This window comes from Bombina bombina, chromosome 5, assembly GCF_027579735.1.
Source record: "Bombina bombina isolate aBomBom1 chromosome 5, aBomBom1.pri, whole genome shotgun sequence".
Classification (NCBI taxonomy): Eukaryota; Metazoa; Chordata; class Amphibia; order Anura; family Bombinatoridae; genus Bombina; species Bombina bombina.
In genome coordinates, this window is record NC_069503.1 from 236785142 (window position 1) to 236797356 (window position 12215).

Sequence of the window (12215 nt, forward strand, 5' to 3'; positions counted from 1 at the left end):
CCTGTCGTTGTCACTCCTAAGAAATCTAGTAAACTTAATATGTTTATTTGATGAACTTTCCACTTCGGAGGTTTTTCCTGTGCCTGTGCTAGGGAGATTATCTCACAGGAATGGGAGAAACCAGGGGTGTTTTTTTCCCCGTCTCCAATTTTTAAGAAAAAGTTTCCTGTTGAGGACTCCATTAAAGGCCCTTTTGTACTGTACCCAAAGTTGAAGGGGCCATTTCCACTCTGGCTAAGAGAACCACTATTCCTATTGAGGATAGACGCCTTGACTGATTCTCTTCAAGTAGAGACTTCCTTGGATGAAATTCAAGATAGGATTAAAGCTCTTAAGTTTGCCAATTCCTTTATTGCAGATGCTATTTTACAGGTTGTTAGACTAGGAGCTAAAACTTCTAGTTTCGCTGTCCTAGGGCGCAGGGCGTTATGGTTAAAATCCTGGTCTGCGGGCGTTTCCTCTAAAGTCAAGCTTCTGGCGATTCCTTACAAGGGCAAAACCTTGTTTGGCAGAAATTATCTCAGATATTACGGGTGGAAAAGGGTCTTTTCTACCTCAAGATAAGAAGAATAGGCCTAAAGGACGTCAGAGTAATTTTGTTCCTTTTGTAACTTCAGAGGAAAGCTTTCCCTTCTTCCAAGCAGGAATAATCCAAGTGTTCTTGAAAACCCAATCAGTCTTGGAACAAGGGGAAACAATCAAAGAAACCTTCAGCTGATTCCAAATCAGCATGAAGGGTTTGCCCCCGATCCGGGATCGGATCAGGTGGGGGGCATACTTTCTCTGTTCTCTCAAACCTGGATACGAGAAGTCCCAGATCCCTGGACTGTGGACATAGTATCTCCCATGATTAAAAATTGGAATTCAAGACTTGTCCTCCCAGAGGCAGATTCCTTCTCTCAAGATTATATGCAGAGCAGATAAAGAGAGAAGTGTATACAACATCTTTCCTCCCTGGGAGTGATAGTTCCAGTGCAGGAACAGGGTCTCGGGTTCTACTCCAACCTATTTGTGGTTCCCAAAAAAGAGGGAACTTTCCGTCCCATTCTAGACTTGAAGTGTCTAGACAAGTTTCTCAAAGTTCCATCCCTCCAGATGGAGACTATACGTTCCATTCTTCCTTTAGTACAAGAGGGTTAGTTCATGACAACCATAGACCTAAAAGATGTGTATCTTCATGTTCCTATTCACAGGGACCATCACAGATTCCTGAGATTTGCCTTTCTGGACAAACATTTCCATTTGGTCTAGCCACAGCTCCCAGAATTTTTTCAAAGGTTCTGGGGGCTCTTTTGGCAGTTATCCATTCTCGTGGAATTGCTGTGGCACCCTACCTGGACGATACATTGGTTCAGGTGCCATCTTTTCAACAAGCAAAATCTCACACAGAGATATTGTTGTCTTTTCTTCGTTCCCACGGATAGAATGTAAATCTGGAAAAAAGCTCCCTTTCCCCTGCTACAAGAGTAGTGGTGTTCTTAAGGAACATAATAGATTCTCTATTGATGAAGATTTTTCTGGCAGAGGTCAGGAAAAACAAAATCATTTCCTCTTGGTTCTCTCTTCAGGCTGCTGCTTATCCTTCAGTGGCTCAATGTATGGAGGTATTCTGTCTGATGGTGGCATCCATGGACAATTGGACATAATTCCTTTTGCTCGATTCCATTTAAGAGCTCTTCAGTTGTGCATGCTCAGACAATGGAATGGCGACCATGCGGATCTATCTCAGAAAATAGAGTTAGATCAGTTGTCAAGGGACTCTCCCATGGTGGATTTCTCAGGAACATCTGTCTCAGGGCTCATGCTTTCGGAGACCTTCCTGGGTGATCGTGACCATGAACGCCAGCCTGCTGGGCTGGGAAACATTCTGGAACTCGTTAAAAGCTCAAGGCCTTTGGACTCAGGAGGAGTCTGCTCTTCCCATCAACATCTTGGAGTTGAGGGCAATTTACATTGCTCTATTGGCTTGGCCTCAGTTGTCCTCAGCCCAGTTTACCAGGTTCCAGTTAGACAACATAACCTCTGTGGCTTACATCAATCACCAGGGAGGAACTCTGAGTTCCTTAGCCATGAAGGAGGTTACTCAGATTCTTCAGTGGGCAGAGATACACAATTGAGGTCTACCTGCCATCCACATTCCAGGAGTAGACAACTGGGAAGCGGATTTTCTGAGCATACAGACTTTTCATCCTGGGGAGTGGGAACCTTATGCGGAGGTGTTTTCCCGCTTAGTCCTCAAATGGGGGTAGCCGGAGTTAGATCTGATGGTGTCCCATCAGAACGCCAAGCTTCCAAGGTACGGTTCAAGTTCAAGAGATCCGCAGGCCGTTCTGACAGATGCTCTGGCGGTTCCTTGGGGTTTCAGGTTGGCATACCTGTTTCCTCCGTTTGCTCTCCTTCCACGAGTCATTGCTCGTATCAAACAGGAGAGGGCGTCGGTGATTCTAATAGCCCCTATGTGGCCTTGCATGATCTGGTTTGCAGACCTAGTGGAGATGTCATCTCTCCCACCTTGGAGACTACCTCTGAGGAAGGACCTCCTGATTTAGGGTCCCTTCCTTTATCCACATCTTGTTTCTCTGAAGCTGACTGCTTGGAGATTGAACGCTTAATTCTGTCTAAACGTGGTTTTTCTGAATCGGTCATTGAAACCATGATTCAGGCTCGCAAGCCTGTTACTAGAAAGATTTACCATAAGATATGGCGTAAATATCTTTATTGGTGTGAATCCAAGGGCTAATTTTGAAGTAGAATTAGAATTCCTAGAATTTTATATTTTCTTCAGGAAGGCCTGGAGAAGGGCTTGTCAGTCAGTACCCTGAAGGGTCAGATTTCTGCTTTATCAGTTTTACTACATAAATGTTTGGCGGATGTGCCAGATGTGCAATCTTTTTGTCAGACCTTGGTCAAAATCAGGCCTGTCTTTAAATCTGTTGCTCGTCCTTGGAGCCTTTACCTTGTTCTTAAAGATTTACAGCTGGCTCCGTTTGAGCCGTTGCATTAGATAGACATTAAAGAGACAGTCTAGGCCAAAATAAACTTTCATGATTCAGATAGAGCATGTAATTTTAAACAATTTTCCAATTTACTTTTATCACCAATTTTGCTTTGTTCTCTTGGTATTCTTAGTTGAAAGCTTAACCTAGGAGGTTCATATGCTAATTTCTTAGACCTTGAAGCCCACCTCTTTCAGATTGCATTTTAACAGTTTTTCACCACTAGAGAGTGTTAGTTCACGTATTTCATATAGATAACACTGTGCTCGTGCACGTGAAGTAATCTGGGAGCAGGCACTGATTGGCTAGACTGCAAGTCTGTCAAAAGGACTGAAAAAAGGGGCAGTTTACAGAGGCTTAGATACAAGATAATCACGGAGGTTAAAAGTATAGTATAACTGGGTTGGTTATGCAAAACTGGAAAATGGGTAATAAAGGGATTATCTATCTTTTAAAACAATAAAAATTCTGGTGTAGACTGTCCCTTTAAGTTGTTATCTTGGAAGGTTTTTTTTCTTGTTGCTATCTCTTCTGCTTGAAGAGTCTCAGAACTCTTAGCTCTGCAGTGTGATTCCCCTTTCTTCGCACTTAGTTAGGTTTCCTTTCTAAGGTTGTTTCTAATAGAAATATCAATCAGGAAATTGTTGTTCCCTCTCTGTGTCCTAATCCTTCTCCTTCCTTCCAAAGAACGTTTATTACACAATTTGGATGTTGTACGTGCTCTTAAATTCTACTTACAGGCGACTAAGGATTTTTGGCCCTCTTTGTTTCTCTGGGAAATGTAAAGGTCAGAAAGCTACTGCTACTACTCTTTCTTTTTGGTTATGCAGTATAATTCGTTTGGCCTATGAGACTGCTGGACAGCAGCCTCCTGAGAGAATTACGGCTCATTCCACCAAGAGCTGTTTCCTCTTCTTGGGCTTTCAAAAATGAAGCTTTTGTTGAACAAATTTGCAAGGCTGCAACTTGGTCTTCTCTACATACTTTTTCCAAATTTTCCAAATTAATTTTTTTTGCCTCAGCTGAGGTTTCTTTTGAGAGAAAGGTTCTTCACGTGGTGGTGCCTTCTGTTTAGGACTGCCTGTCTTGTCCCTCCCTATTTATCCATGTCCTCTAGCTTGGGTATTGGTTCCCAACAGTAATTACTCAATCCGTGGACTCACCATATCTTAGGAAAGAAAAACAAAATGTATGCTTACCTGATAAATGTATTTCTTTCCGTATATGGTGAGTCCACGGCCCCAACCTTTATTTTTAGACAGTTGTTCTTTTGACTATAACCCAAGCACCTCTACACCTTGTGTTACTCCTTTTTCTCCATTTTCCTTCGGTCGAATGACTGGGGGTTGTGGGTAAGGGAGTGATACTTAGCAGTTTAACTGTGGTGCTCTTTGCCACCTCCTGCTGGCAAGGAGTGATATTCCCAACAGTAATTACTCAAGCCGTGTACTCACCATATCCAGAAAGAAAGAAATTTATCAGGTAAGCATATATTTAGTTTTTTTATGAGATTTGTTTTTTAAACAAGTTTCCAATTTACTTTTATTTTGAAATTTGTTTCATTCTCTTTGTATCCTTTGTTGAAATCATACCTAGATAGGGACAGGAGCTGCTGATTGGTGGCTGCACATATATGCCTCATGTTATTGGCTTACCAAGTGGGTTGCTCTAGCTCCTAGTAGCACATTGCTGCTTCTTCAATAAAAGATACCAAGAAAATTAAGCAAATTAGATATTAGAAATGCATATAAGAAATCATTTGTGAAGTTAAATGCTCTGTCTAAATCATGAAAGATAGAAAAAAAGTTTCATGTCCATATCTAAAAGTGAAGGCAAATATTTTAGGGGAAAAGTACTGTTTCTTACAAAAGTCTTAAAGTAAATATTGCTTTAATATTTTGTCCGTATTGTAAGTAGTTCAGATTAGCTTTATACTCAAAGAAAATATCAAAGAAAGTTTACATTAAAACCTTATATAATGCTGCGGACTTCTAGCAATATTGTAAACCTGCTTTTCTAAAGACTGTCTGGGAGTTATAGCCAACTTTTCAATGGTTGGGATATGAAGTAAAATCTCAGTGGGGTGCCTTTAAGATTACTTAAGTAATAACAGTCCAGGCATTTTTGGGGGTTAGACTGTAATGATTTCAGTTCTGTTTCATTTGCTAAAATATTTATGAATATTATATTTATGAAATGGCATTGCCTGGAGAGGGTGAAGACGTCCAGTGTTCTTGATTTTTCATCTAAAAATGTGTTTTTATTTCAGCTGGGTTTAGAAGAAGTTTTCGTCTCAGCAGGAAAGACAGAAAAACAAATAAATTCATGTATGAATGTAAGAAGAGCGACCAATACGATACAGCAGATGTTCCAACGTATGAAGAAGTGTCATTGTATCAACGGCAGGCTAATGAAAAATACAGGCTAATAGTCTTGGTTGGTGAGTATGTGTTGTATGAAAAAATGCTTGGATGAAACTGTTAAAAACATTTTCTGAAGTTCTATTGCTCAGTGCTCTTCACTATGATGTAAAATATTAAGTTTCCGCATCTGCTAATAATTTTCAAGCATTTTTCATTTTCTTAGCGAGGTATTTCATGTTGGATTAGTGCAAGGTTGGGTGTTAATAAAGCCAATATTATGTCAAATTGTAACTTGAAAACTATCGACTAAACCACAAATAACAAAGCTGCTACTGATAAGCGGTAATACAATCTGAACCTTGTTTCTTCTGCTTTAAAAAAATGATTAGGTGTTGAAACTTAACACTATTAAAATAGAGGTAAAACAATTCAATCCAGGTTTAGTTATCTTTAAAGAATTTTATTTTGAGTGCCGAGTCTTAAATTGCATATGTAGCAATTTCATAGGAAAACTTAACTGTAATAATCTCTTGAAAAATATTCATAGAGAAACGTCAATGATGTCAGCAATGACAATAAGCAAACCTCTTTGTTTGAAACTTGCATTTTCTTAATGTGAAGAGGTTTGAAACTGGTATTTGCTGTTCATTGTATTTGTTTCTTATCTGTTAATAGGGTAGTTTTAATCTTTTCCCCTCTCCTTGATATGGTAAAGAAACACTTAATAATTATACTGAATGCACAGAAAAAGGATTTCCCATGACGAGGGGATTTTAATATGAGAGTTGTTTCTTGATGTGTGGCATTGTGCAATTGGCTTTAAAGTCTGGCAGTCATTAGAGGAAAGTCAATAAATTTAATGTTACTTCCTTTTTTTAATGACTTATATTGTTAGTTATTAATTGTGTTTCCTTGAACATTGTCAAAGAAAAATGTTACATGTCAAAGAAAAATGATACACGTTTAGCTATTGTGTCTTTAATAAGCTACACACAATTTGCAGAATTTTATATCATCTTACACTTGTCAAGTGGGTCTAGCTATTGTTCGTTTAGCAATTAAATGCTGAGCGCTTTGAAACACACATTTTGTTTCAATAAAATAGGGTCTAAGAACGTCTAAACATATAACTCTTGTTTCTACAAATATACCTTCTGTTCGTTTAAGAAGCATGAAGCTTATTTTTTTGTAGACTGTTACACAGCAGGAAGTAGGAAATTACAATAGTAAATAGCAGTCATCGGGAAAATGCGTTCGATGGGAGTATGCCTGACATCCTTAAATCTGTAGAAGTCATTATGGTATAGTAATCGGTTCACGGAAAGGTTTAAACCAACCAATGTGTTGCAATGCTTGTCCTTTCCAAATCATTTTAAATTCTGATGGATGTTCCCCCGATTGTTTTCAAGTTGAGGTTCACTTAAAGCGACAGTAAACACCTTGAGATTTTTATATAAAATGGTTAGTTATACATAATAAAACAACTTTGCAATATACTTGCATTATTTATTTTCATCCCTTTGCATGTAATGTAGCTCTCAGACTTTGTAATGCACCCTTCTGGCTTCTCAAGACTATAACTCTGCTACATATCTGTCCCTAATTGGATTTAGAGGATAACTGCACAATTCACTTTATAATAAATATATGATAGGGACTAGCCTTGTTGTCTGCAGACAAAAGCCCAGATTGGCTCCCCCAAATAAGGCAAATGGTGGGTGGAGTTTGGCTACTGAAATATAATTGTAGTAAAAGGATGTAAATTTGTTTTAAAAACATTAAGACTTAGCTGATATATTATTCTATAGCAACACAACAGAAATGTCTTGTAATTACAGGGTGTTTACTGTCTTTTTAAATGTTCACTTATATGAATGTTTCATGCATTGAAAGGTGAGAAGTGATTCTAATTAAGCCATAATTTAAAAAAAGAATAGAAACTATCCCTGAGCACTAAACAGAAAATGGGATCCTGCAGTTACAATTGGACCATTTGATTTGAAATGTAAATCAGCGTACAAGATCATATAACTGTAATAAGACTGATATGAGAACTTTGTTGGTTTAACTCACCTTTCGCACTCTACAACAGGGTGATGTTGCAGGGTTGGGGTCATGTCACACTGTTTAGCACTCTATAACAGGGTGATGTTGCAGGGTTGGGGTCATGTCACATGTTTAGCACTCTACAACAGGGTGATGTTGCAGGGTTGGGGTCATGTCACATTATGTTTAGCACTTTACAACAGGGTGATGTTGCAGGGTTGGGGTCATGTCACACTGTTTAGCACTCTACAACAGGGTGATGTTGCAGGATTGGGGTCATGTCACATTATGTTTAGCACTCTATAGCAGGGTGATGTTGCAGGGTTGGGGTCATGTCACATTATGTTTAGCACTCTACAACAGGGTGATGTTGCAGGGTTGGGGTCATGTCACATTATGTTTAGCACTTTACAACAGGGTGATGTTGCAGGGTTGGGGTCATGTCACACTGTTTAGCACTCTACAACAGGGTGATGTTGCAGGATTGGGGTCATGTCACATTATGTTTAGCACTCTATAGCAGGGTGATGTTGCAGGGTTGGGGTCATGTCACACTGTGTTTAGCACTCTATAACAGGGTGATGTTGCAGGGTTGGGTCATGTCACATTATGTTTAGCACTCTACAACAGGGTGATGTTGCAGGGTTGGAGTCATGTCACATTATGTTTAGCACTCTATAACAGGGTGATGTTGCAGGGTTGGGTCATGTCACATTATGTTTAGCACTCTACAACAGGGTGATGTTGCAGGGTTGGAGTCATGTCACATTATGTTTAGCACTTTACAACAGGGTGATGTTGCAGGGTTGGGGTCATGTCACACTGTTTAGCACTCTACAACAGGGTGATGTTGCAGGATTGGGGTCATGTCACATTATGTTTAGCACTCTATAGCAGGGTGATGTTGCAGGGTTGAAGTCATGTCACACTGTGTTTAGCACTCTATAACAGGGTGATGTTGCAGGGTTGGGGTCATGTCACATTATGTTTAGCACTCTACAACAGGGTGATGTTGCAGGGTTGGGGTCATGTCACATTATGTTTAGCACTTTACAACAGGGTGATGTTGCAGGGTTGGGGTCATGTCACACTGTTTAGCACTCTACAACAGGGTGATGTTGCAGGATTGGGGTCATGTCACATTATGTTTAGCACTCTATAGCAGGGTGATGTTGCAGGGTTGGGGTCATGTCACACTGTGTTTAGCACTCTATAACAGGGTGATGTTGCAGGGTTGGGGTCATGTCACATTATGTTTAGCACCCTACAACAGGGTGATGTTGCAGGGTTGGGGTCATGTCACATTATGTTTAGCACTCTATAACAGGGTGATGTTGCAGGTTTGGGGTCATGTCACATTATGTTTAGCACTCTATAACAGACTGATGTTGCAGGGTTGGAGTCATGTCACACTGTGTTTAGCACTCTATAACAGGCTGATGTTGCAGGGTTGGGGGTCATGTCACACTGTGTTTAGCACTCTACAACAGGATGGTGTTGCAGGGTTGGAGTCATGTCACACTGTTTAGCACTCTATAACAGGCTGATGTTGCAGGGTTGGGGTCATGTCACACTGTGTTTAGCACTCTACAACAGGGTGGTGTTGCAGGGTTGGAGTCATGTCACACTGTGTTTAGCACTCTACAACAGGGTGATGTTGCAGGGTTGGGGTCATGTCACACTGTGTTTAGCACTCTACAACAGGGTGGTGTTGCAGGGTTGGGGTCATGTCACACTGTGTTTAGCACTCTACAACAGGGTGGTGTTGCAGGGTTGGAGTCATGTCACACTGTGTTTAGCACTCTACAACAGGGTGATGTTGCAGGGTTGGGGTCATGTCACATTATGTTTAGCACCCTACAACAGGGTGATGTTGCAGGGTTGGGGTCATGTCACATTATGTTTAGCACTCTATAACAGGGTGATGTTGCAGGTTTGGGGTCATGTCACATTATGTTTAGCACTCTATAACAGACTGATGTTGCAGGGTTGGAGTCATGTCACACTGTGTTTAGCACTCTATAACAGGCTGATGTTGCAGGGTTGGGGGTCATGTCACACTGTGTTTAGCACTCTATAACAGGCTGATGTTGCAGGGTTGGGGTCATGTCACACTGTGTTTAGCACTCTACAACAGGGTGGTGTTGCAGGGTTGGAGTCATGTCACACTGTGTTTAGCACTCTACAACAGGGTGATGTTGCAGGGTTGGGGTCATGTCACACTGTGTTTAGCACTCTACAACAGGGTGATGTTGCAGGGTTGGGGTCATGTCACACTGTGTTTAGCACTCTACAACAGGGTGGTGTTGCAGGGTTGGGGTCATGTCACACTGTGTTTAGCACTCTACAACAGGGTGGTGTTGCAGGGTTGGAGTCATGTCACACTGTGTTTAGCACTCTACAACAGGGTGATGTTGCAGGGTTGGGGTCATGTCACACTGTGTTTAGCACTCTATAACAGGGTGATGTTGCAGGGTTGGGGTCATGTCACACTGTGTTTAGCACTCTACAACAGGGTGGTGTTGCAGGGTTGGGGTCATGTCATACTATATTTAGCACTCTACAACAGGGTTGGGGTCATGTCACACTGTGTTTAGCACTCTATAACAGGGTGATGTTGCAGGTTTGGGGTCATGTCACACTGTGTTTAGCACTCTACAACAGGGTGGTGTTGCAGGGTTGGAGTCATGTCATACTATATTTAGCACTCTACAACAGGGTTGGGGTCATGTCACACTGTGTTTAGCACTCTATAACAGGGTGATGTTGCAGGTTTGGGGTCATGTCACACTGTGTTTAGCACTCTACAACAGAGTGGTGTTGCAGGGTTGGGTCATCTCATACTATGTTTAGTACACTACAACAGGGTGGTGTTGCAGGGTTGGGTCATGCCACACTATGGGCCCCATGTATTAAGCGACGTGTGGACAAGCTTCTCAACTTGTCCACTGACCCGTATGCATCATTACACACTCCAGTAAGTGTGTTCTCTCGCACGTGAGAAGGGTCTATCAATCACTCCAAGCGACCGAGTTTGGGGTGATTTCTCTTTGCCACCTCAAAGGTGGCTGAGTTTAAAAAGAAGTGGTCTAATGACAGCTGCTTCTTACATTGCGGGATGCAGGCTCGCATGTTCGAACCTGCCTGGCAAGGACTCTTGAGCAGCTTATGCTGTTTCATACATGGAGCCCCATGTTTTGTACTTTGCAGTAGGGTGATGTTGCAGGGTTGGGTTCACACTGTGTGCTGACGTAGCATACACAGATGTGGCATACCATTTTTGGTAGCATTATAGACACCTGTTGTACAGGTTTTTGTGTGTTTGTGTGCGTTTGTTTTTTCATGTGTTGTGTGTTATATTTTGTTCAGTATTACACACATTTGTGTGAAAACTAAATGCAGTGCTGGTGTGTTCTTACACGCAAAGTGATATTAATTATTTTTTATGTACTTCTGTTTTTTCAGAGTAATTTACCCACACTTGACTCTTAGTTGCTGCCTTTTAGCTCTTGAGGTACAATACCTCTTAATAGCTGCCTTTTATTTCTAGGGGTAAAATTCATGGTGTCAGTGTCTACCTTGATCCTGGGTTTGTCGAGCCCTGTGCAGGACCATCTTTAACACAGGGCAAATGGGGTAGCTGTCCAGGGCCCAGTCTTTGTTGTGGGGCCCTAGATTCCTAAAAAAAAAAAAAATGTAAAAACAAATTGTTGGTTCATGCCAGACTGCTGATGTCATGTGACATGGGGGGCACACACAGTCAGTCCTAATACTGTCACAGTCAAAAAAAGGTTCACTGCTTATATTTGTGAGAAACTGTGCCAGACCATGCCGGTGTCATGTGACATGTCAAGCTAGTGCCATGTGCTGTTTTAGGTATGCACTGTGCAGCACTGAATGTTAAGCCCTAACTCGGCATCTAGCCAATCCCACTGCATTAGAAAAGGTCCTGCTGGGGCTACCACTGTTACCAGGTAACTGCTCTGGTGGTGGGTATTGTTCAGGGTAGGGCTGACTGTAGGCGCATGCAGCAGAAAGCTGGAGCAGCAGGCATGTGAGGATTTGAACATCTGTGCAGCTGCACACACTGCTCTCTTCAGTCTTGAGGCTGTGTGGCTCATCTCACACTGTATCCCTGCAGCTTTGGACAGACAGCATCCAGTCTGCCTGTCCCCTTAGCCCTGCTCTTTCTGCTGTGGCCCTCAGCTAACTAACTGAAGTTTGTTAGGGGAACAGTGCTTTGTAGAAAGGTGTCAGTGGGAAGAATAAGTGAGTGCCCACACATACCTCCCCAATGCAGCATTGTCTAGTGCAGGGTGAGAGGGAACTTGTTCCTAGCAGAGAAGTTACATGTGCTGCTGTGGCTGATGTATAATGTCATGCTGATACTTCACACATTAAGGTAAGGTTTATTTTTTATAGATTTTTTCTCTGTCTCAGATTTTACAGCTTTCTATAGTAGTTCTGCTGTTCCAGTCAGTAAACTTATATTTGTCTGCACCTCCATGCTTCCTCCTAAGTCTTTACCTTGCTTTGCTCCTGTTGGCTGCCCTAAATCTCTTTAACCAGCCCTAAATCTATTTAACCAGCTAACCTCACACCAGAATCACTTTTAAAAACATTAGCTTGATTGATTAGATGATCCATAGCTAATCTTGTTCTCCCCAAATGTTAGGATTCCCCCTTACAGGTCAGACATACCTCAGTATACTACACAGTGCACACATACTTTGTATTTTTAATATTGGCCCCAGTACAGATTACTAGAGCCTTTTCCACTTTCATTCAAAATAAAAAAACACCCCATCTA

General features: G+C 41.5%; 1 protein-coding gene across 1 annotated transcript in view; it reads left to right on the forward strand.

Moving 5' to 3' along the window:
- Nucleotides 1-12215, forward strand: part of MPP7 (MAGUK p55 scaffold protein 7) — a 1181171-nt gene that overhangs the window by 1000524 nt on the left and 168432 nt on the right. The window contains exon 14 of the mRNA XM_053713897.1: nt 5266-5436. Coding sequence (XP_053569872.1) covers nt 5266-5436 — 171 coding nt within the window. The remainder of the gene's footprint in view (nt 1-5265; nt 5437-12215) is intronic.